The sequence below is a fragment of the Salvelinus namaycush genome, chromosome 11 (genome assembly GCF_016432855.1).
Source record: "Salvelinus namaycush isolate Seneca chromosome 11, SaNama_1.0, whole genome shotgun sequence".
Lineage (NCBI taxonomy): Eukaryota > Metazoa > Chordata > Actinopteri > Salmoniformes > Salmonidae > Salvelinus > Salvelinus namaycush.
Window position 1 is genome coordinate 5908030 of NC_052317.1, and position 24533 is coordinate 5932562.

Genomic DNA, 24533 nt, shown 5'->3' on the forward strand with positions numbered 1-24533 from the left:
GAACCAGGCTCTGAGGGGTGGCCTGTCCTCTTCTGGCTGTGCCGGGTGGAGATTATAAGAGTACGTGGCCATTTAAGATTATTCTTCAAGATGTTCAAATGTTCATAGATGACCAGCAGGGTCAAATAATAATCACAGTGGTTGTAGAGGGTGCAACAGGTCAGTACCTCAGGAGTAAATGTCAGTTGGCTTTTCATAGCGGAGCATTCAGAGGTCGAGACAGCAGGTGCGGTTAGAGAGAGGGAGAGAGAGAGTCGAAAACAGCAGAATTTGGAAGAGGAGATACTGGAGAGGACCACCTGGTGTGGTATCACATGCATGTGCACTACATGTGAAGTGCACTGAAGTACTCTAGATTATTTAGGGGGAAAGGAACATAGGTAAACTTCAGAGTGAAGGAGGATGTAGTGTGCACTTCATAGTAGTTTAGTGCTGTAGGAGGAAGTTTGAATTTGAAAGTGAAGCAAAATAATACACGCACTGACTGCATAGGTTTTAGTATGTTCAGAACAGTACAGTACTATATGGAGGGTGTTTGGCATGGCAGCTAGAAGAGAAACACATAATTATTTTTCCTATTTTAGATTCTGTCGATAATTTCAGACTGACTCTTGGTGACAGCGTCTTGGAGATTGTTTTCAGCATGCTCAATATCCTATTTCCTTAAACTACATGAATATCCTGTTGTCACTGTAATAAAATTAATCAAATCTGATATTGGTTTAATTCGATCTCTGCCACCCTCTTCCAACTGTGCTGATTGATAAAGTCAGGTAAACTCATTCTTTAAAAGTGAAGTCAACACAGACAAAATGACAGTAATTGTAGCATGCAACAAGGAAAACAGGCCCAAAATCCTGTTCTGCTTACTGATTTAAACTGCAACTGATGTCAAAGCAATGTAAGACCCACATCTATAGCAGGCAGTTACACCATGGAGGACATGCTAATCCGGGCCAGACCACATACACATGGCATAGGCTCTGTTTTCATTCAAGCGAATGCATGAAAGAACATTCAATCGTATGTTGTCCTCTCCTTAGTCTCCTCAGAGTGGTGGAGTTGAGATGGTCGACAGTGCTTGTCAACAGGTTTGGTGGTGAGACTGGTGACAGTTCTGTGTGATGCTCTTTTAAATCTCATACACATTTGCCTGTCTGCAGTTCTTCCTTCTCCTCATTGCTGTATGTCATCATACCCAGCACTCGAGAGCCGCTTTTATTTTGCTCCCTGTTTGTGTAATTGCAGACATCCACCAGTCTGCTCATCTTACATTAAATATGGTGACTATATGCAGTAGGATTCATGTATGACATGTACAGTACCAGTCAAAAGTTTGGACAAACCTACTCATTCAAGGGTTTTTATTTTGATTTACTATTTTCTACATTGTAGAATAATAGTAAAGACATAACATTCACACACACCCACACCCACACACATGCACACAGTGACAGGTGTGTGACAGGTATCTCTATCCCTGCAGCTGGTCTGAGAAGGAGTTTCCGGCTGGGCAGGAGGGGCGGTAGGAGTGGGAGTGTTGAGTCTAAAAGGAAGAGCCAGGAGATGGGAGGAGCCACACAGACACCCACCTACCTGGAGGTGGCCCCATACTGCAGGGACCCCAAAGAGGGACGTCGGCTGGTCCTGCTGGTTGGTGAGTAGGAGATAAGCATATACCAAGAAATACAGCCATCTAAAGACCAGTACAGCCATCTAAAGACCACCACAGCCATCTAAAGACCACCACAGCCATATGAAGACAAACACAGCCATATGAAGACCAACACAGCCATATAAAGCTTGTTCATGCTTGGGTATACAGTGCATTCAGAAAGTTTTCAGACCCCTTCTGTTTTTCCACATTTTGTTACGTTACAGCCTTATTCTAAAATGTGTTCCTCATCAATCTACACACAATACCCCATAATGAAAAAACAAAACAGGTTTTTAGAAACCTTCAATTGATACGGGAAAAAAATAATTTAATCCACTTTAGAATAAGGCTTAATATACCAAAATGTGGAGAAAGTCAAGGGGTCTGAAAACTTTCCAAATGTGAACTTTCCTGGCTGCTTTTAGCAACGCCGAGTGGCACAGCGGTCTAAGCAGTTCGAATCCAGGCTGTATCACAACCGGCCATGATTGGGAGTCCCATAGGGCGGTGCAAAATTGCCCCAGCGTCGTCCAAGTTTGGCTGGTGTAGGCCGTCATTGTAAATAAGAATTTGTTCTTAACTGACTTACCTAGTTAAAAAAAAGGTTAAAATAAAAATACAGTAGTGTTGCTCCCTATTGGGTTGAAAAAAACTGAACAGTCCGGGTAAGCCAGAAGTTAAATTAAATGTCAACTTACTGTGCCGGTGGGCAGGACGGTTGTTCTTAAAACAGGGCGAATTTGAGACAAAATATCTAAAGGTCAGTCTTATTTCCAAAGGTGGGTTTGTTGTAGACCAACTTCCTCTTTGCTTACCTCATGTCAAAATAAAAGTCCCCTCCAAGTTATTCATTTTTTTGTGCACATATGGCACACCTGCAGGATTTTAAATTTAACATGAGGTAAGCAGAGAGGACCACGTTTTGAAAAGTCTGTTTTAATAATATGTTCCTTTAGATATTTTGACTCAATTTTCCGCCGTTTTAAGCACCAACCTTCCTGCCCACTGGCACAGTAAGTTAAAATGGAATTTTATTGAACTTTTGGCTTCCCATGGACATTTTGTATTTAACCCAATAGGGAGCAACGCTAGAGTAAATACACAAACGTTGCTAAAAAAAGCAGCTATGGTATAGCAGGCATCAAACGGCATGGGCGGTTACAGTGGAATTGGAATGAAATTGTAACATGCTCACTCCAAAATCGTTATATGCCTAAAGCATGGGTGTCAAACTCATTTTTCCCTGAGAGCCACATTCGCTCTTCAACGAGGTCCGGAGGGCTGCACTGAAAATTTGTTACGAAAAAATAGTCCTCTATCCATAAGTTTTGGCATTTTGTTTATGTGTAACGACTGTCCTCGCTGACAGAAGGAGAGGACCAAAACGCAGAGTGGTTAGTGTTCATTATTTACTGAAAGTCAACAAAACACTTCAAAATACAAAACAACCAACAAACGTGACAAAACCGAAACAGTCCTGTGTGGCACAAAACCTGACACAGGAACAAACACCCACAAAACACACGTGAATCCCAGGCTGCCTAAGTATGATTCTCAATCAGGGACAACGATTGACAGCTGTCTCTGATTGAGAATCATACCCGGCCGAACACAGAAAATAACACATCGACAACCCACCCCAACTCACGCCCTGACCAACTAAATAAATACAAGAAAAAGGAAAAACAGGTCAGGAACGTGACATTATGCTTCCTGGCTGTTTCTAGCTTTCATTTCGGTGATTATAAGCGAGCAGAACATAGTCAAGAAACTATGAATGTAGGTCCATTATAATTTCTACATTGTTTCGATTTGGTTGTAGTAATTTTGAAGTATACTGAGTTTGTCTCCTCCCCAAACAAATTATATATTTCTAATAATAAATACTGGATAAAAAAAACATGAGCTGGCGCACACCCTGAATAATAGTTTGTGTGGAGGTGCTGACTAACGGCGAATTAACTATCAAAATAAAGTCGCACACTCCACGTATAATCTCCCAGCTATTTAATAAGTATTTACCAACGTTTCGGCATCGCTGTGCCTTCCTCCGAGTAATGTCATGAATACTTGAACCAGGTTATGTAGACACACAGTGCAAATAGTGTAACCAATGACAGTAGTGAGGGGTGTGTCATAATGATTAAGTTAATTAAAATGAATTAGTGAAACTGTTAAAAAATAGTATATGGCATATGAAATATATTACGCTATTGTTATCATATAAAAACATAATGGAATATTGTACATCATATTAGCATCAACATACATTCAACATACATACAGCATCAATCTACTTAGTCTTTGAGTTAGACTTTTTCCTTCAAATTCGGGGTGTAGCCGTGGGCTCCCCCTTTTCCCCCCAACTATGCAAACCTGTATGTGGGACAATTTGAAGAAGCATTCCTTTTTAAAACAGACACACCCCTTACTTTCTAAAATACTTCTATGGAAGAGATACATAGATGATGTCTTTGTGCTCTGAGAAGGAAGTCAGCAGGAACTAAATGAATTCCAAACTCTACTAAACGAGAGCTCTGAATACCTCAAATTCACCATGCAGACTGATGAGAGATAAATAAACTACCTGGACTTATGGATTATCAAAGAGGAATGGCGCATTACACACAGACTTATACACAAAGCCCACAGATCGCAATACCTTGCTATGTGCGGATAGTATGCATTCCTTTAAGAATGGTCGACCATATAGCCGGTTATGCAGTTACCAGTCAGATTTTGACAACAATGCAAAAAAAATGACAGAAATTCAAAATGAGAGGCTACAAGGACAAAAGTCTTGATGCTGCCATGATGAAAATATCTCAAAAACCAAGAGAGGAATTACTAAAAACTCAACCAAAGAAGAAAAACAACACAATCGTCTTTTGCATTAAGTACACCAAGGGTTCGGAGAAAATGAAAGCAATCCTGAAAAAGCACTGGCAAATTCTGCAATCGGACAAAAAAATGGCACACCCCTTCAAGGAACCCCCACTGGTGGTCTATAAACGTGGTTGCAATATTGGAGATAGTTTGGTGAGATCTGACATGCCCGTGAATATTTAAATTATGTATCCAATATAGACAAGTAAAATACAATAATTTGTGTGTTATTAGTTTAAGCACACTATGTTTGTCTATTGTTATGACTTAGATAAAGATCAGATCAAATTTTATGACCAATTTATGCAGAAATCCAGGTAATTCCAAAGGGTTCACATACTTTTTCTTGCCACTGTAGCATGCTTCTGTCTATTTGAGCTGGTCAGTATGTCTAGGTAATCCTGTCTAACGCTGCTTTTTTATTGTATTGTGTATTAAAACTTAAGTGTTGCTCTCCACTTTCTGGAGGACTGAGTTTTGAAATCAGTAGAATTCGAGTATGATAGCTAAGGAGATGGAGAAAACACCTGTCTCCGGATTACATCTTCAAACTGAGGGTAACCATGGCATCCGACAGGAGACGTGTCCAACCATGAATGATGTATACGGGTAAAATAGTCTAGCTACCTATATTTTCAGATATTACACGTTTCTAATTTTGACAAAGAGCCATTTGCTTGGCTAGCTATAGCCTAATGTTAGCTAGCTAACATTGAACCTGGTTGGTTAGCTACCTGCAGATTCATGCAGGGTAGTAATGTCATGAGTTGTGATTATGGCTTGCTAGCTAACGTTACGTGTATGACCTTATTATTCGTATCTCAGAGCCATTTGCTTAGCTAGCTATAGCCTAATGTTAGCTAGATAACATTGAACCTGGTTGGTTAGCTACATGCAGTGTAGTAACGTCATGAGTTGTGATTATGCTTCATTGTCTTCCTAGCTAGCTAACAGTAGCTGGCTGGCTCGCTAGCTAACATTACATGTATGACCTTATTAAACGTATCTCAGAGCCATTTGCTTAGCTAGCTATAGCCTAATGTTAGTTAGCTAACATTGCACCTGGTTGGTTAGCTACCCGCATATTCATGCAGGGTAGTAACGTCATGAGTTGGGATTATGCTTCATTGTTTAGCTAGCTAGCTAGCTAGCTAGCTACATGTCTTAACAAAAGACACCACTATGCAAGTAACCATTTTGGGTGCGTTCGTAAATTCAGTCTGGCCATCTACTCCAATTTCAGATGACTCTCGTCTGAGTGTGCAAGAGAGCGCAGAACAACTGAATTTACGAACGCCCAACACCCGTTGAATATGGCAAGTGTCAGTAAATGTTAAGTTGTTGCCAGCAGCACAGTTCTACTAACCAACGCTCTGGATAACATGAAAACAGCCTAACCAGCTCTGCTAGGGTGAGTAAAATGATCTGAGTGGGGAGTTAGCTAGCAAGCAAGCCAGTGTTAGCCAGTTAAGTTGGGTGCTTGACTGCCATTGTGAGGTCAGAACATTCGGATCAACCCTACTCATCGGCCAGAGCGTCCAGTGAATTTACGAACGGACAATCTGACAGCACAGTTGCAGCCACCAACGCTCTGGATAACAAAAGCCTAACCAGCTCTGCTAGGACGAGTAATGTTCAGTGAGCTGTTCTCTCTCACTTAGATGTCTGGAAGTAGCTAGCAAGTTAGCTTGGGTGCTTGACTGCTGTTAGTACATTCGGATCAACCCTTAAAGGGATGAGTGGGGTTAAAGCTTAAGATGGTGTGAACGATGCAGAATGGGTGTAGACAAAGGACTCCAGTAGTAGTACCAAAATATTCAAAGGCCATTTTCTTAAAGTCTACCAACTTTCAAAGCAAAGTTACTTTCCCATTGTTCAACTGTAGTGTATGATATACCATTTTGTAGCTCTGAGTCTACTTTTATCCATTGTAAAAAATAAAATAAAAATGTAATTGCTACATAAGACCGATTTCAGTGACCGACCGGCTCTATTCGGTCTAATGTAGCAAAATTTGAAATGCCGTTTTTTAAATTGGATAAAAGTAGAGATTCAGAGCTAGAAAATGGTATATCATACACTAGAGTTGAGGAACAATGGGAAAGTAATTCTGCTTTGAAAGTTAATAAACCATCACTGGTAAAAGGTGAGCCCATTGAAATAGTGGAGGAGTACAAATACCTTGGGATAGACATTGACAACAAGCTGTCCTGGGATCAGTGTACTGACGCTATTTTTAAGAAAGGCCAACAGAGACTGTATTTCCTTAAAAGAAACTGCACTTTTTTAACATTGATCTAACCATCATGGTTCTCTTTTATAAATCATTCATTGAGAGCAATCTGTCCTACTGCTTGACCTGCTGGTTTGGGAATATCAAGTTTGCACAGAAATATTGGTTGGGAAAGATAGTCAGGACTTGTGGAAAAATCATGGGGCAGCAACAGCAAGAACGGTCAACTCTCTACCTGGGCAGAGCCAATAAAATAGAGGTTGACTCTTCCCATCCACTCCACCCTGAATTCCATCTCCTTCCCTCTGGATGCAGGTACAGACTACCTAAGGTTAAAAAAAATAGGGCCAAGTTCTCTGTTATTCCGAATGCAATTCTGCAACTTAACAAATGTTGGATTAATTGCACTTAGCACTTGCACTATGAAATTGCACTTACCCTGCCTATTTGTTTGTAAATATCCTTTGCTATTTATTTTATATTTTTACATGTTATATGTTTTATGACTGCTGCAAGATGAATTGCCTCTTTGAGGACATTAAAGTTTTCTGAATCTGAAAACCTTGAATGGCCCCACAAACCGGGGGCTCAGCTTCTTGCAGGGCAGGCGGGGTGGGAGGTTCCTGGTAGAGAGCCAGACATGATCCCCAGGGTGGTACACGGGGGTCGCACAGCAGTGGCGGTCTGCCTGCTCCTTTTGATGGTGGATGGCACACTGGAGTCGCACGTGAGCGTCACTCCACACTTCTTCTGCATGCCTGAACCACACGGTCTGGCCCGGGGTCCACGGAGCCAGGATTGGCTGAAGACCCTCTTCCAGTGTGTTCTGGGTTAACCCAGTAGAGGAGTGACGTAGCGAGTTCTGGGCATACTCCCCCGCCCATGGAAAGAATCGAGCCCACGCTCCCTACCGGTACTGACAATGACTCCTCAGGAACCTCCCCAGCTCCTGGTTCCTCCTCTCCACCTGCCTGTTGGACTGAGGCTATACCCGGAAGTGAGGCTAACTGTGACACCGAGCTTCTCCATAAAGGCTCTTCAGACCCGTGATGTGAATTGGGGGCCACGGTCGGAGACGATGTCCTCCGGAAGGCCATAATGCTGGAATAGTGCCCCAGCGACCTGGAGAGCAGTAGGGAGACCAGAAAGAGGGATTAAACGACAGGATTTTGAAAATCTATCCACAACCACCAAAATGATGGTGAAACTGTCAGAGAGGAGATCAGTACCAAAGTCAATGGATAGATGGGACCAGGGACGCTGAGGCACAGGAAGGGGAAGGAGTTTCCCTGCTGGAGCGTTCCGGGGTTATTTGGTTTGGGCACATACGGAACAGGACTTGACGTAGTGAGTGACGTCCTGCGCCAAGGTGGACTACCAGTACCTCTAAGAGATGGATTGGTTAGTGCGAGAAATACCTGGATGTCCAGCGACGACCGCTGTGTGTGCCCAGGTAAGCAGCCGATCCCTTATCCCCGTGGGAACGTAGATGCTTTCGGGAAGACAGTTAGTGGGTGTGGGCTCCATCTCCAGAGCCTGGTGAATGTCCACATCTACGTCCCAGACCATAGGAGCTACAACTCGGGAGGATGGGATTATAGGTGTATTTTGGACAGGACCCTCTCTCGAATCGTAGAGACGGTACAGGGCCTTCATGTTTTTTAAAAACCTGGGCGATAGGTCAGTGTGAAGTCGAAACTTGTGAAGGAAAGGGCCCACCTTGCTTGGTGCAGATTCAGCCTCCTCGCTGTCCGTATGTACTCCAGTTTCCGATGGTTGGTGAGGATGACAAATGGTTCCTTGGCGCCCTCCAGCCAGTGTCTTCACTCCTCTAATGACAACTTCACCACCAGGAGCTCTCGATGACCGACGTCGTAATTCCTCTCTGCAAGGGAAAGTTTCTTTGAGTAATATGCACACGGATACAATTACCGTAGATTACACTGTCGTTTAGACAGAACTGTCTAAAGGAGATCAGTACCACCTCTGGAGCATTCACCTCCACCACAAAGGATATCGTGGGATCTGGGTGTTTGAGCAAAGGGGTGGAGGTGAAACGTCCCTTGAGTAGATGGAAGGCCTTGTCGGCTGCTGGGCTCCACACCAACCTACGGGGACCACCCTTGAGGAGAGAGGTGAGAGGGGCGGCGACGGAGCTGAAGTTCCTGACGAAATGGCAGTAGAAGTTGGCAAACCCCAAAAACCATTGTAACCCCTTTATGGTGGTTGGGACTGGCCATGACCTGACCGCATCTACCTTCTTGCCGTCCATCGTCACTTCCTGTGGGCTGATTCGGTAGCTTAAGAAGGAGACAGCCTTCTGATGAAATTGGCTATTTTCAGCCTTGATGAACAGGTGGTTAGACAGGAGGCGTTCCAGGACTGCTCAAACGTGAGTGATGTGATCATCCAGGGTAGCCGAGTAGACCAGGATGTCATTGATATAGATGACCACCTGGTGTCCGAGCATGTCCCTGAACACCTCATTAATGAATGCCTGGAACACTGATTGAGCATTGGCTATGCCAAATGGCATCACCAAGTACTCGTAGTGGCCAGACATCATGCTAAATGCAGTTTTCCACTCATCCCCCTCCCGGATGCGGATGATATTGTATGCACTCCACAGGTCCAGTTTGCTAAAGAACCGGGCCCGTCGTAGCTGTTCGTGAGAGGGTAACGGTACTTCGTGGTGATTTCGTTGAGTCCTCTGTAATCAATACATGGACGTAACCCTCCATTCTTCTTGGCTACGAAGAAGAAACAAGTCGATGCAGGAGAAGTGGAAGTGCAGATGAAACCTTGTTGGAGCTTCTCTTCTCTAATCCTCCATGGCCTGGGTCTCAGCCACCAGCAGAGGGTAGATGCGTCTGCGCGGAAGCGCAAGACCCTGCCAGTAAGTCGATGGCACACTCCCAAGGGTGATGATGAGTAAGACAGGTGGCGTGGGTCTTGGAGAATACCTCTCGCAGTTATTGGTATGCCTCCGGGATGTTGGGCTGAAGGGCAACCACATGACTCTCAACCGATGGGATGGGGAAGCAGGTACTCTGGCATTCAGATGACCAGTCTGTGATTCTCATTCTCGACCATGAGGTGGTGGGGTTAGGCGTGGAAGCCAAGGGAGGCCGAGGATGATCTTGTGAACTGGTGCACTGGTGATGAAGAAAGGGATGCTCTCCTGATGAATGGACTCCACGGTCAGGGTTAGTGGTTGGGTGATGTGTGTGATGGTTCTGAATCCTAGTGGCCGACAATCGAGGGCTTGAACCGGGAAAGGAGAGCGGGTATGAGATGATGTTAAGAGAGGAGGCAAGGGTCTGGTCAATAAAGTTCCCTGCGGCACCGGAATCCAGTAACGCTGTAGACACAGTACATGAGGAACAGTCAACTAGTCTGATGGACATCAAAAAGTGTTCAGCAGAAAGTGATGAAGATGGAATACTCACTCCTGCCCCAGGAGGTGGAAGATCACGTGAACATCCCTTTGCTCTTGTAGATCCTGGATTAGAAAGTGCCGTACATCACTGGAGCTGGTGCCCTCCTTGACCACAATACAGACAGAGCCCCAGCTGACTCCATCTGCGTTGCTCCACCGCGGGGAGGCGTGTGATCCATACCTCCATGGGTTCAGGCTCTGATCCAGAGTGTTCACTGAGGGAGGGAGAGATGCGATGAGAGTACCGACGCTCCCGAAATAGGTTATCCAGATGGATGGCCATCACAATGAGTGCATCCAAGGAGAGGTTGTCATCTTGACTGGCCAGTTCCGTCTGGACCTCGATCATCCCCCAGCCGTCCTCTGGGGGATGATCGAAGATGCATTTGAACAGAGCCATGAACCCCTCATATGAATCTAGCTCCTCCTCTCCTCTCTCCCAGACGGCCGTGGCCCATTCCAATTGGACCTCTCATGGTGGGAGCTCCCATCTGTTGCGTAAAGAAGAGGGAGCACTGAAGTAGGAAGCCACAGCATTTAGATGGGGTGCCGTCATATTTATCCGGGAGAGACAAACAGGCATTGCTGACCTGAGTGGGTTGCTGAATGGGCTGTTGTGCTGGTTCGACTGGGTGTAGAGTATCCTCCGCTAATAACGGAAACGCCACCCGGGTATGTTTGAGACATTGCACACTGCGAAGAACCTCTTCCATAGCCGTCCCCAGTTGTGCCAGCTGGTCATGGTGTTGACTTAGAAGGTATCCCTGCTCGTCGACCATCTGGGAGATATTCTGTTTTCCTGCTGCTTCCATTGTTGGAGTCAGTATTCTGTAACGGAGACGCTGAGAGTCGAGAAGCAGGTGCAACGTTTAATAAAACAACAAACATGGAATGAGACAACATAACAGTATCGTCTACACATAAACACAGGAACAATACTGACTGGGGAAAGAACCTAAGGGAGTGCCAGATATAGGGGAGTTAATAAGTGAGGTAATGGATGACATGCAGGTGTGCATAATGATTGATTGCCAGGTGTGCGTAATGATGGATCCCAAGACCGGTGGTTAGTATACTGGTGACGTTGAACGCCGGAGGGGAGGAGCAGGAGTAGACGTAACACTCTTGGAGCGTTCAGAGCGCACAGTGAATGCTCTGACCAAGGAGTAGAGTTGATCCGAGCGTTCTGACCTAACAGCAGCAGTTACCCAAGCTAACTGGCTAAGGTTGGATAGCTTGCTAGCTACTTCCAGGCACAAATGAGAGAACAGCTCACTCTGACCATTTTCTGACAATTAGAAATGTATAATATCTCAAAATGTAGCTAGCTAGACTATCTTACCTGTATACATGGATGGACGCTTCTCCCTCTGTCACAGATGCCATGGTTGCCCGTAGTTTGAATATGTAATCCGTAGACAGGCGTTTTATACAACAGCCTTCTGTGTGTTCTCTTTTCAACTCCGTCTGCATATTTGTAATCAAATGGCAGAATTTTCTCCATCTCCTAGCTATCATACTCTAATTCCACTGATTTAAAAACTTGGTCCTCCAGAAAGTGGAGAGCAACACTTATGCAGTTCTACTACGTGATATCTTTAAGAATATCAGTGCTAGAAAGGGTTACCTGGACATACTGACCAGCTCATGTTTTTGCTCATGGCTAGGGGTAATGTTTCTTTCTTTTTCCGTGGCTAAACCAACTAGGCTCGTAATTTAAGAATTGTATTTGTATTTACAGATGGCATACAAGTTTGTTAATACGGCACATGAAAGCTCACGTTCCAGAAGGCATTTCTGCCAAAAAAAGTTTAGTCACATATATAGATAGATATTTTTTGTTAAAACTCGCGGGGCCGTATGTTTGAAAACCCTGGTCTAAAGAATGGGTTGCTGGTTCTGTGTAAGACCACAATTAAACAATAGGGCAACTCTCCAAATTTGGAGAGTGCTAGGTTTGCTAAATGTGTTGGTGTAGCTAAGCAATCCAGACCAAGTACCAAGAAGTTAAATAAATGTTAAATACATTTTTTTTTACATTATATAAACTATAAGGAAATGTTGAGGAACGTTACTTAAAGTTTTCACTTATTTAGAATGCCTCTACGGTCATCCTTGGTTTTTAGTCTCGCATTGACCTTGCCATAATCTTGGTGTGGATAACTGTTTCCTGTCTGATGTCTGATCCATGGCTGTCATCATTCTTAAATTACACTCACATATATAGTTCTGGCTCTGATCAGATGTTTATTTAATGTCTATTTAATTAATGACTCAATCAATAAAATCTAGGCAACCAAATGCATGGTCTTTGTCAGAAAGCACTCCAATTCTCTCCTTTCATACTAATGTAAATATTTTCGGACAGATTATATTTGGAACTCACCTTCAGGGCTTTCCTACGGCCAGGGAATCTAGTCTGGTGTATGTATCTTTTACTATGTCTCTCTCAATGGGGTTCAGACATAGGCTTTGCTGAGAGCTCTTTGTAATGTAATCTCTATTGGCAACCTCTGGTCGTAACTGAAGAGGGAATATTATTTTGTGTCACATACAGAATAATTTACTTTGAGCCTGTCTGGAGTGCCACTTTTGGGACTATTGCATTGGTTCCATTGTGCCAGACAAGCTCAATCGAGCTCAGTTTCTGTAAGAAAACAAATGCTATTTGAACCCAGGTCTGGGCTGGACTGTGAACAGGATCACAGATAATGACAGGCAAGCTCATCATCCAGACGTACAGTAAGGGATGTAAAGAAAATAAAAAAAATGTTAATCCAGATTTCACCCTGTAATTGAGTTGGACCAACTCCACCACCGGTTTCTGTTTGATGTCATGTAGTCTCCATCCACCATTGCCAGAAGTCATCATTGGGGAGGGAGATAAATGACCCATATATATCTCTTATGAGTGGGAAGTCCTTGCCTGGGCACAAATCCACAAGTGACACATTTATTGACGGATCAGGTTTGCTAATTAGGTGGACGTTTTGCCATTTGTTTCATTTAGATATTTATGAGCGGATACAGACACATGCACACGCGCATACACAAGCATTCTCTCTCTTTCTCAATCTTTCTAGCTTCCAAAGTAAATGGCAGCGTTCGATTAAGCTGAACCGCGATGCTCTGGTCTATGGCCCATGATGTGAACGGGCAAAAGTGTTGAGGGAGGAGCGCCCTTTGCAAATGAATGCACCTGGTGAAAACTCCTCCCACCCGGGAAACCTGGGCCAAATGATCTAGTTCCCTATCTGATCTAGAATCAGATATGTGAGGGGGGAGTAAAGTATATTTTTCATGCTCGTGGTTCCACATCCACCTTTTAATAAGCGGTTGTGAAAAGCATAATAAAAACCTTAAACTGATCTGCAAACTTAAGACTGCATGTGCTGAAGTCATGCAACGGGTGATCGAGATGGCATGTATTTCTGAATCTTACTTTGAGACAATACTCGGTGACATCGACCTGGGTAGCATTCAGTAGGGCACAGTGTTGTGGAGAGCGGAGATATAAATATTTACATAGAACAGACATGCCTCTCATATGTACAGTAAGAAATCATGGCAGCTTTATTCATGGTTTTTCTGTCTGCAATGTTCAGTAGAGCAGAGCGTTGTGGAACTATCAGATAGAAATACGTTACATAAAACAGTCATGCCTCCCCGACATTGTTTAGGTAGGTTATCATGGCAGCTACTGTAAATTCATGGGGTTTCTATCTGAAATTGTCACACTGGTATAAAGGACTTGGAGACAGGCGCAGGAATACATCTGGGTTTTTAATACACCCAAAACAAACACATATACAAAACACTGGGATGTACCCAAACAAAAGAGCGAGGGTAAACCTCATAGAATGACACGGGACGAGACCCGTAATAGACAATGCACAAAACACGCAGCACAGGCTGAGACAATGCTTAGGTACTCACACGACAAACAGACATGGGAACAATAATCGACAGCCCAATGGGGAAACAAAGTGCACATTTATACAAACACAATCAGTGAGGAATTGGAACCAGGTGTGTGTAACGACACAGTTCAGTGCAGCCTAGAAGGCCGGTGATGTCGACCTCCGGAACTGGTGAACAGAATGAGCAGCAGTACCCTGGGGATCTGTGACAGAAATGCTCAGTACGTTGCACTCTACTACTTTCCTGAGCGCAACCCAGATCCTTAAAGATGTTCCCAGATGCTGCGTGTGCGTGTATGTAATCCTGTCCAAAGACGTGCCATGACATTGATATTATGTGGAGTCATTGAAGGAATCGCATCAGTTCATCTAGATGGGGCGATATTGCTTTTCCAGAGCATCTGTGGACAGATACTGAACTGCCTGGATAGAGAAGCAAGGTCTTTGGAGCAGTATAGTCACAGTCTAAAATCAAAATAGCATCAACCTCTCTCTTTCACGCACGCACACAAGCACAGACACACACATACACGGACACACACACACACACACACACACACTTATCCTCTCAATGATTTGAATCACAGCTGTATCACTAGGATAAGGGACTTATTTCATCTCGAGGGTTGTTCATTCTGATGTTTTTATGTGAATGAAAGATCACTTTGTAATTTAAGAGGGTGGTATTATGGAGGAAAAGTGCAGGTTGACAATATGAAAGGAAGAGATTTGAGAGCGTTTTTGTACAGAATATGCTGACTGTTGTTGTTTTAAGTGCTGTTGATATAATGTGTTGTGGTAGTTAACATTTTATTATGGCCCAATGAAGCTGCTGCTCTGTAATGTGTTGTGGTTAACCCTTTAGGTCCCAGTGGAGTTGGGCTGAGTGAGATGAAGAGGAGACTCCTGCTCTCTGACCCTGACCACTATGGTGTCACTGTTCCACGTGAGTTAAAACACCTAAAAGTCTGAGCCTTTTGGATTTGGGGGGAGGGGTTATACTAAGCTAACATATGGAATTATTTTAAGATGATCATACCGTACATCATTTTGCTATTTGATTTAGCATTTTTGGACCTCTGTAGGCATAAAGAAATATCATTTTTTATTTTATTTTATTGAACTTTATTGCTATTAGCCCATAGAAACACATTGAATAACATTCATACATGGCAAAACAGATGGTCAAAAGGAAGTTTGTTTTGAAGTGTCTGTCCAACTCTATATCTGAGCGATATAAGAAAGAGCAGGAAATTATTATGTTTTTTTTTACTCATATTTAACACCTTTTTCTGGAACTAAACTATTTCCATATACTGTACTTCCATTAACTGGTACTGGGCTACCTTCAGACAAGTCTTGTGAGTCATGTTGGCGTCCTAGAGCAAAACAGCCGACATGTACAGTAACAGTCAAAAGTTTGCACACACCTACTCATTCAAGGGTTTTTCTTTATTTTTACTATTTTCTACATTGTAGAATACTAGTGAAGACATCAAAACTATGAAATAACAGATGAAATCATGTAGTAACCAAAAAAGTGTTTAACAAATCAAAATATATTTTATATTTGAGATTCTTAAAAGTAGCCACCCTTTGCCTTGATGACAGGTTTGCACACTTTTGGCATTCCCTCAACCAGCTACACCAGGTAGTTACCTGGAATGTATTTCAATTAACAGGTGTGCCTTGTTAAAAGTTCATTAGTGGAATTTATTTCCTTCTTAATGCGTTTGAGCCAATCAGTTGTGTTGTGACAAGGTAGGTGTGGTATACAGAAGATAGCCCTATTTGGTAAAAGACCAAGTGCATATTATGGCAAGAACATCTCAAATCAGCAAAGAGAAACGACAGTCCATCATCACTTTTAGACATGAAGGTCAGTCAATCTGGTTCTTCAAGTGCAGTCGCAAAAACCATCAAGCACTATGAGGAAACTGTCTCTCATGAGGACCGACATAGGAAAGGAAGACCCAGTTACCTCTGCTGCAGAGGATAAGTTCATTAGAATGAACTGCAACTCAGATTGCAGCCCAAATAAATGTTTCACAGAGTTCAAGTAACAGACACATGTCAACATCAACTGTTCAGAGGAAACTGCATGAATCAGGCCTTCATGGTTGAATTTCTGCAAACAAACTACTACTAAAGGACACCAATAAGAAGAGACTTGCTTGGGCCAAGAAACACGAGCAATGGACATTAGACCGGTGGATATCTGTCCTTTGGTGAGACGCAGAGTAGGTGAACGGATGATATCCGCATGTGTAGTTCCCACCGTGAAGCATGGAGGACGAGGTGTGACGGTGTGGGGGTGCTATGCTGGTGACACTGTCAGTGATTTATTTAGAATTCCAGGCACATTTAACCAGCATGGCTACCACAGCATTCTGCAGCGATACACCATCCTATCTGGTTTGTGCTTAGTCCCACTATCATTTGTTTTTCAACAGGACAATGACCCAAAACACACCTCCAGGCTGTGTATGGGCTATTTGACCAACAAGACTGTTGGAAAAGCATTGCAGGTGAAGCTGGTTGAGAGAATGCCAGGAGTGTGCAAAGTTGTCCTGAAACAAAGGGTGGCTACTTTGAAGAATCTGCAATCTAAAATGCACTTTTTTGCTTAGTACATGATTCCATGTGTAATTTCATAGTTTTGATGTCTTCACTATTATTCTACAATGTAGAAAATAGTAAAAAATAAAGAAAAACCCTTGAATTAATAGGTTAGTGCAAACTTTAGACTGGTACTGTACGTGCTCGTGAGAGTCTCACGTTTCGCTGGTGGGGTCATATTACTTTGTAGCCCAAACTTTTTGTACGCTACAGACAGAAGTTGGTAGACCGGCGCTACCGACTTCAGATGAGTCCCATGATGCTTGTGGGGGTCGTAGAGCAAAACAGAGAACACCATCGTGTTCGCGAGAGTCCCATAAAGGGATCATATTAGTTTGTAGCCCAAACGGTTCGGACGCTACAGGTGTTTTTGTGAAAAGACAGATTCTCGGGATGTCTCCTGGTCTGCCATTTTCCACTGCAGGCGCGGACATCAACTCTAGGGGGGGATTTATTAAACCACATTAGGGCCCAGAAGTTTTCCTGACCTTTTGATCTGTAACAACTCTGGATCCTAAACCATGTTTCACTCCTACTGCTCCTAAGGCCAGGATCTAGGGTCAGGGTTGTTTTTGCTCTCCTCATGGTCACGGTGAATTGGGGGTACGGCGAGCTGATTCTAGAACTGTAATTAGGCTATTTTAAATTCACCTCTATTTCTTCCCCACAGTGATGCTTTTTTCCACAACATTACTCCACAATGTAAATTACAAAGTACTCCCTTTTTAGACACCACCAGAGAGAAGAGGAAGCAGGAGAAAGATGGGGTAGAGTACCACTTTGTCTCAAGGCAGACGTTTGAAATGGACATCGTCAACCACAAGTACGTATTTCTTGATGGGAGAGAAAGTAGCCAGTGACCTTTACTGATTATGCTGTGCAATAGGCAGTGATCACCATATGGTTCAAGGCAGTTACTACATTAGTACTTTGTTACTTTTTACCCTTTTTTTTCTCCCCAATCTCGTGATATCCAATTGGTAGTTAGTCTTGTCTCATCGCTGAAACTCTCATACGGACATGGGAGAGGCAAAGGTCGTGAGCGATACGTCCTCTGAAAACACGACTCCGCCAAGCCGCGCTGCTTCTTGACACACTGCTCGCTTAACCCGGAAGCCAGCCGCACCAATGTGTCGGAGGAAACACCGTACAGCTGTGAATGTGCCCGGCCGCCACAAGGAGTCGATAGAGCGTGCTGGGACAAGAACATCCCAGCTGGCCAAACCCTCCCCTAACCCGGACAACGCTGGGCCCAGGATTGAACCCGGATCTGTAGTGACGCCTCTAGCACTGTGATGCAGTGCCTGAGACCGATGCGCCACTCGGGAGGCTCCAGTTATACCCTTTTCAGTAAGGTGTTAACATGCAAATTTGCATCGTTGGTTGAGTGCAGTGCTACCACACAAGCATTTCATTTGTTGGCATTCCATTTCACTAGAGCCTTGGATAAGACACATCCAGGCATCTAGTCATTGAACAATAAAACAAGCAGGTAGTTCCCATTTAATATGCAACAAGGGAGATCAGCTGAAACGCAAACATTCTAAGATATTTGGAACAGGCAGGGCTCTGCAAAATGCTATATCTTAAGCGAAAAACCAGAAGCGGGTTGGCGGAGCAAGCAGAGTGAGGTGGATGGAAAGGACGGGACAGGCAGAGCAGTTGACTGTATGCTAGCAGGATAGTCTAAATCTCCAATCATCTTTGCTGGTAGCGATGTTGTGTTTCCTCAAGTGGATAAATTGTTCTACTTTAGCATGTATGGTAAAGCCTCAACCCTTACCTACCTTCATCATTTGTATAGCGATTAAAATGCAAAAATAGAGACACGTTCTAATTGAGGAATGCGTCAACGCGGACATCCCGCCCACCTTGTTTCGGTTAGGTCATTATAATTCAAAACAACGGATTCTAAAATAAATCACACACATGCCTTGCATGCTCGCCTTTGGTGAGTTTAGGCCATTGCTCAAAGAGAACTAGTGAGCCTGATATTCCAATGTTTTCATGGCATTTACTATCTCTAATGCTGAACCAGGACAGGAGAGGAAGAAAGGAGTAAGACGTGGCATTCCAGTAATTCCCTGGGATGGATTCCCGTTTTCTCAACCTTATGTTATGTGTCTTAATGCGAAGACATCAATGTAGGCAAGTATAAGGGTTGATAGTTCATTACAACCAGAACTGGTAGCAAGCGACAGAGAATGAGATAATTAGGGATTTTTTCTTAATCAGGAATGACATGTTATTAAAGACAATTCCAATAGTTAAAGGGATAGTTCAGTTCAGGGATAGTTCAATTCCCCATGTAAGTCTCCTCCATTTAGCATGTACATTTGAAGTCAGAAGTTTACATACACTTAGGTTGGAGTCATTAAAACTCATTTTTCAACCACTCCACAAATTTCTTGTTAACAAACTATAGTTTTGGCAAGTCAGTTAGGACATCTACTTTGTGCATGACACAAGTCATTTTTCCAACAATTGTTTACAGACAGATTATTTCACTTATAATTCACTGTATCACAATTCCAGTGGATCAGAAGTTTACATACACAAAGTTGACTGTGCCTTTAAACAGCTTGGAAAATTCCAGAAATTTTGTCAATGCTTTAGAAGCTTCTGATAGGCTATTGAGTCATTTGAGTCAATTGGAGGTGTATCTGGGGATGTATTTCAAGGCCTACCTTCAAACGCAGTGCCTCTTTGCTTGACATCATGGGAAAATCAAAGACCGCAGATATTTCTTTTAGACCTTCACAAGTCTAGTTCATCCTTGGGAGCAATTTCTAAATGCCTGAAGGTACCACGTTCATCTGTACAAACAATAGTATGCAAGTATAAACACCATTGGACCACGCAGCCACCAAACCGCTCAGGAAGGAGACCCGTTCTGTCTCCTAGAGATGAAAGTACTTTGGTGCGAAAAGTGCAAATCAATCCCAGAACAACAGCAAAGGACCTTGTGAAGATGCTGGAGGAAACGGGTACAAAAGTATCTATATCCACAGTTAAACGAGTCCTATATCGAAATAACATGAAAGGCCGCTCAGCAAGGAAGAAGCCACTGCTCCAAAACCGCCATATAAAAGCCAGATTATCATTTGCAACTGCACATGGAGACAGAGATCGTACTTTTTGGAGAAATAACCTCTGGTCTGAGGAAACAAAAATAGAACTGTTTGGCCATAATGACCATCGTTATGTTTGGAGGAAAAAGGGGGAGGCTTGCAAGCCGAAGAACACCATCCCAACTGTGAAGCACGGGGGTGGCAGCATCATGTTGTGGGGGTGCTTTGCTGCAGGAGGGACTGGTGCACTTCACAAAATAGATGGCATCATGAGGTAGGAAAATGATGTGGATATATTGAAGCAACATCTCAAGACATCAGTCAGGAAGTTAAAGCTTGGTCGCAAATGGGTCTTCCAAATGGACAATGACCCCAAGCATACTTCCAAAGTTGTGGAAAAATAGCTTAAGGACAACAAAGTCAAGGTATTGGAGTGGCCACAAAGCCCTTACCTCGATCCTATATAAAGTTTGTAGGCAGAACTGAAAAAGTGTGTGCAAGGAAGGAGGCCTACACACTTGACTCAGTTACACCAGCTCTGTCAGGAGGAATGAGCCAAAATTCACCCAACTTATTGTGGGAAGCTTGTGGAAAGCTATCCAAAACGTTTGATCCAAGTTAAACAATTTTAAGGCAATGCTACCAAATACTAATTGAATGTATGTAAACTTCTGACCCACTGGGGATATGATGAAAGAAATAAAAGCTGAAATAAATCATTCTCTCTACTATTATTCTGACATTTCACATTCTTAAAATAAGGTGGTGATCCTAACTGACCTAAGACAGGGAATTTTTATTAGGATAAAATGTCAGGAATTGTATTAAATGTATTTGGCTAAGGTGTATGTAAACTTCCGACTTCAACTGTATGAAAGTATTCCATTAAGTTCATATTTGTTTGGCTCAAGTTTAACTAGTGTTTCTGTACGGTTTTGTGTCTCAGGTTTTTAGAGTATGGGGATCACAGAGGGAACTACTACGGGACCAGTCTGGAGTCGGTGCACAAGGTCATAGGGGAGGACAAGGTGTGCCTACTGGATGTGCAGCCTCATGTGAGTGACAGGCCAGCAGGCCAATCACAATCCCAGACCAGTAAATGACAGGTCAAGGAGCCAATGATTTGATTGATTTAGATTTATTGGTCTTTTTAGGATCACATCATGAAAATGGTGACATGGGGCCTAATTTATGTGCTTCTTAACTCTAATTGAATTCAAATCTCTCTTTGCCTCTCTCTCTATCCCTCTGCCTGGCTCTTTCTCCCTCTTTTCAATACCACAGACTGTACAGCGCTTACACACAACCGAGTTCAAACCATGTGTTGTTTTTGTGAAGCCACCATCGATTCAGGAGCTACGTTTTAGCCGAAGGAAAGCTACATTCATTGCCACCCAAGATATGACGAAACTGACAAAGACATTTTCGGTAATGTCAAGGCTGGGTGAAACTGTTTTTGGTAACAGTTTAGAATAACTTTCAGTAACAAACCATTTATAAGACATTTATAAATAGTTTACATCATTTATTAATCATTACTCCTACATTTGTAAATGTACGGGTTTCTCTTTACTTTGAAAGCTAGTTATTCACACATGTATTAATAATTCCTAAGATCATTCATAAGATGTTTAATATAGATCCTTATAAATCATTTCCCTAATCGTTAGTCGTTGTAAATAACTAGCTTACTAACATTTATGATGATTAATATATGGTGCTCAAATTGTTTAAATGCATAATAAATGTTTTACCCAGTTTTTTATTGATTACGTATGTTTGAATGGAAACCGTTCTTTATGTTTTTGCTGCAATGCAGTTTTCCTACACGTCATCATTGAGGTGGAGGGGAATACAGAAAAAATGTATCTGTTCTCACTTGTCGTATACACACACATGATCAAACATGTTTGTGTCCCAGGTCTTGTAACATGGCAGCATCAGGTGGTGTGAGGTTACACACAACTTAGTTTAAACATGGTTGACCCTCTGACTTATAAGAGTAGCCAGTGGCCAAAAGGTCACAAATAAAATGGCTGCGGGGTGGGCTGCATATACAGTGGCGTCCAAAATGATTGGAATCCTTGATAAAAATGAGCAAAAAAGACTGTATATTGTAGGACATTTTAGCCAAAAAACTGTTTGCCTCTGCCAGGACGCTGACACTTGGCCGCAAGACAATAACCCCAAGGACACATCATAATCCACAAAGAAATGGTTAATTGACCACAAAATCAACATTTTGCATTGACCATCCCAGTCTCCTGACTTGAACCCCATTAAATACCTGTGGTTTGAATTGAAAAAGACAGTCCGTAAGCACAGACGAAGGATATCAAGGATCTGGAATGATTCTGTATGGAGGAATGGTCTAAGGTCCCTCCCAATGTGTTCTCCAATAGCATTAAACAGTTTAGAAAAAGGCTATTTTGTTATCCTCGCAAGGGGAGGGTGCTGGAGTACTGAAAACAAGGGTGTATAATTAATTTACAACTTAGAAGATGTAATTTCCAAATTTGGTTGTTCATCAGCAGTCACTCAATTATCCCATGTCAGCTCATTTTCTTTTGATTTGTAAGTTAGTCTAGCGGACAGCTATCTAAACTTGTAGTAAGCATGGTTGAATTATCGACTGAGGTAGGGCCCATTTGATCATAAGTTATCATATTAAAAACTGCAAACATTTGTCTCAACCCTATGGCAAAATGTGTTGAATTGCATGATGATGAGTTAGGTTTTCTGTGGCCCCCACCCCCGTCAAAGTTGCCCATCCCTGCCTTATGTGATGCTGGTCTTTATTGGCCACGTGATGTGATGTTTTCAACATAAACCCCTTTGCAGCTAAAGGCAGGGTCACCTGACAATGACCTGACAGTGATAAAGGTCATGTTTTTGGATGGAAATACCCGTACTACCATCCTTCCAAAGCATGACCTACAATTGGCCTACAGGTGAGAATTCAGCTGTAGAATTTATAAACTCACACATTTACTTCCTGTTTCTCACAGGAAGAGGACTTTGAAGATATGATTAGCGCAGCAGAAGCCATGGATAGCCAATACGGCCACCTGTTTGAGATGGTCGTCGTCAATGGCGATTTCGCCGTGGCATTCAACAAACTGAGGGCGGAGCTGGAAAAGCTTGAGACGGAGGCGCCTCAGTGGATTCCTGTGGAGTGGACCAGTCACACCGAACAGAACACAGAGAGCTTGTGCTGAACACACTAAGAGCCTGGTCATACATGTCTCATTCCCCTGCTGAGGGGAGGATGGCTCATAATAATGGCTGGAATGGAATGAATGGAATGATATCAAATACATGGAAACCATGTTCAATACCATTCCATTTATTCTGTTCCAGCCATTACTATGAGCTGGTCCTCCCCAATTAAGGTGCCACCGGCCACCTGTGCTCACACTATAGTGTCAAACCGTACTGTGTGGGGTCAGATATTTTGTTTTCACATTTTCCTTTACAGCACAGTTCCAGCCACTTTGATGGATGCATAACCAGGCCAACCTGGTATAGCTAGGCCTGGCCCTATAGTGTGATTCAGGCAACAGAGACTGAAGAAACGTAGGGAGAGAGCATTTCACATCCATTTTTTCTTCATAAGTTCAACTCACTTCACCTTTTGACGCACATAAAAAAAACTGATAGATTACACATGGCCGTCAACTGTTTTTAGTCAACATTGAGAGTGGTTACATTTCTCAAGCCCCATCCCTTACCTGTGGGGTGACCCCTATCATTACAAACATTTCCATTCAACAATGACATATTTCACGGTTAATGAGGAGAATGACGTACAGCACACAACACGCCCAGTAAATCTTTCAGTAATTCCATTTAATGGATGCATTCCTGTGAGTACAGGGGGATTTCCTTCCTCTTTTGGATCATGCTGTCAATTGGGTGTGAAAGAGTGTAAATGTGTCCATCATGTCTTAAAGACGAAACCGCCGTCATGTGAAGTCAGTTATGTGTTCCCCAGCGATATAGGCTCTCGAGCCGCCTAACATGCTGCACACACCACTCGCGCGAACTTGCGTCTGCGTGCGCCATCGCGAGCATTTTGATTTTGTCCACCCACACCAGACGCGATCAGGACACGCAGGTTGAAATATCAAAGTAATATTAGTTTGGGGACAGGTTGAAAAGCATTAAACATTTATGGCAATTTAGCTAGCTAGCTTGCTGTTTCTAGCTAATTTGTCCTGGCATATAAACATTGGGTTGTTATTTTACCAGAAGTGGTCCTGTACTCCGACAAGTAATCCACAGATAAACGGTTAACCGAGTTTGTTTCTAAACGCAGCAAAAAAAGAAATGTCCCTCTCACTGTTAACTGCATTTATTTTCAGCAAACTTAACATGTGTAAATATTTGTATGAACATAACAAGATTCAACAACTGAGACATAAGCTGAACAAGTTCCACAGACATGACTAACAGAAATTGAATAATGTGTCCCTGAACAAAGGGGGGGTCAAAATCAAAAGTAACAGTCGGTATCTGGTGTGGCCACCAGCTGCATTAAGTACTGCAGTGCATCTCCTCCTCATGGACTGCACCAGATTTGCCAGTTCTTACTGTGAGATATTACCCCACTCTTCCACCAAGGCACCTGCAAGTTCCCGGACATTTCTGGGGGGAATGCCCCTAGCCCTCACCCTCCGATCCAACAGGTCCCAGACGTACTCAATGG

The 24533-nt window shown here is 43.1% G+C and overlaps 1 protein-coding gene across 1 annotated transcript in view; it reads left to right on the forward strand.

Moving 5' to 3' along the window:
* Positions 1 to 23043, forward strand: part of LOC120056236 (MAGUK p55 subfamily member 7-like) — a 42767-nt gene extending 19724 nt beyond the window's left edge. The window contains exons 11-16 of the mRNA XM_039004487.1: positions 1487 to 1657; positions 15001 to 15081; positions 17484 to 17577; positions 20772 to 20880; positions 21110 to 21253; positions 22834 to 23043. Coding sequence (XP_038860415.1) covers positions 1487 to 1657; positions 15001 to 15081; positions 17484 to 17577; positions 20772 to 20880; positions 21110 to 21253; positions 22834 to 23043 — 809 coding nt within the window. The remainder of the gene's footprint in view (positions 1 to 1486; positions 1658 to 15000; positions 15082 to 17483; positions 17578 to 20771; positions 20881 to 21109; positions 21254 to 22833) is intronic.
* Positions 23044 to 24533: the final 1490 nt, after the last annotated feature.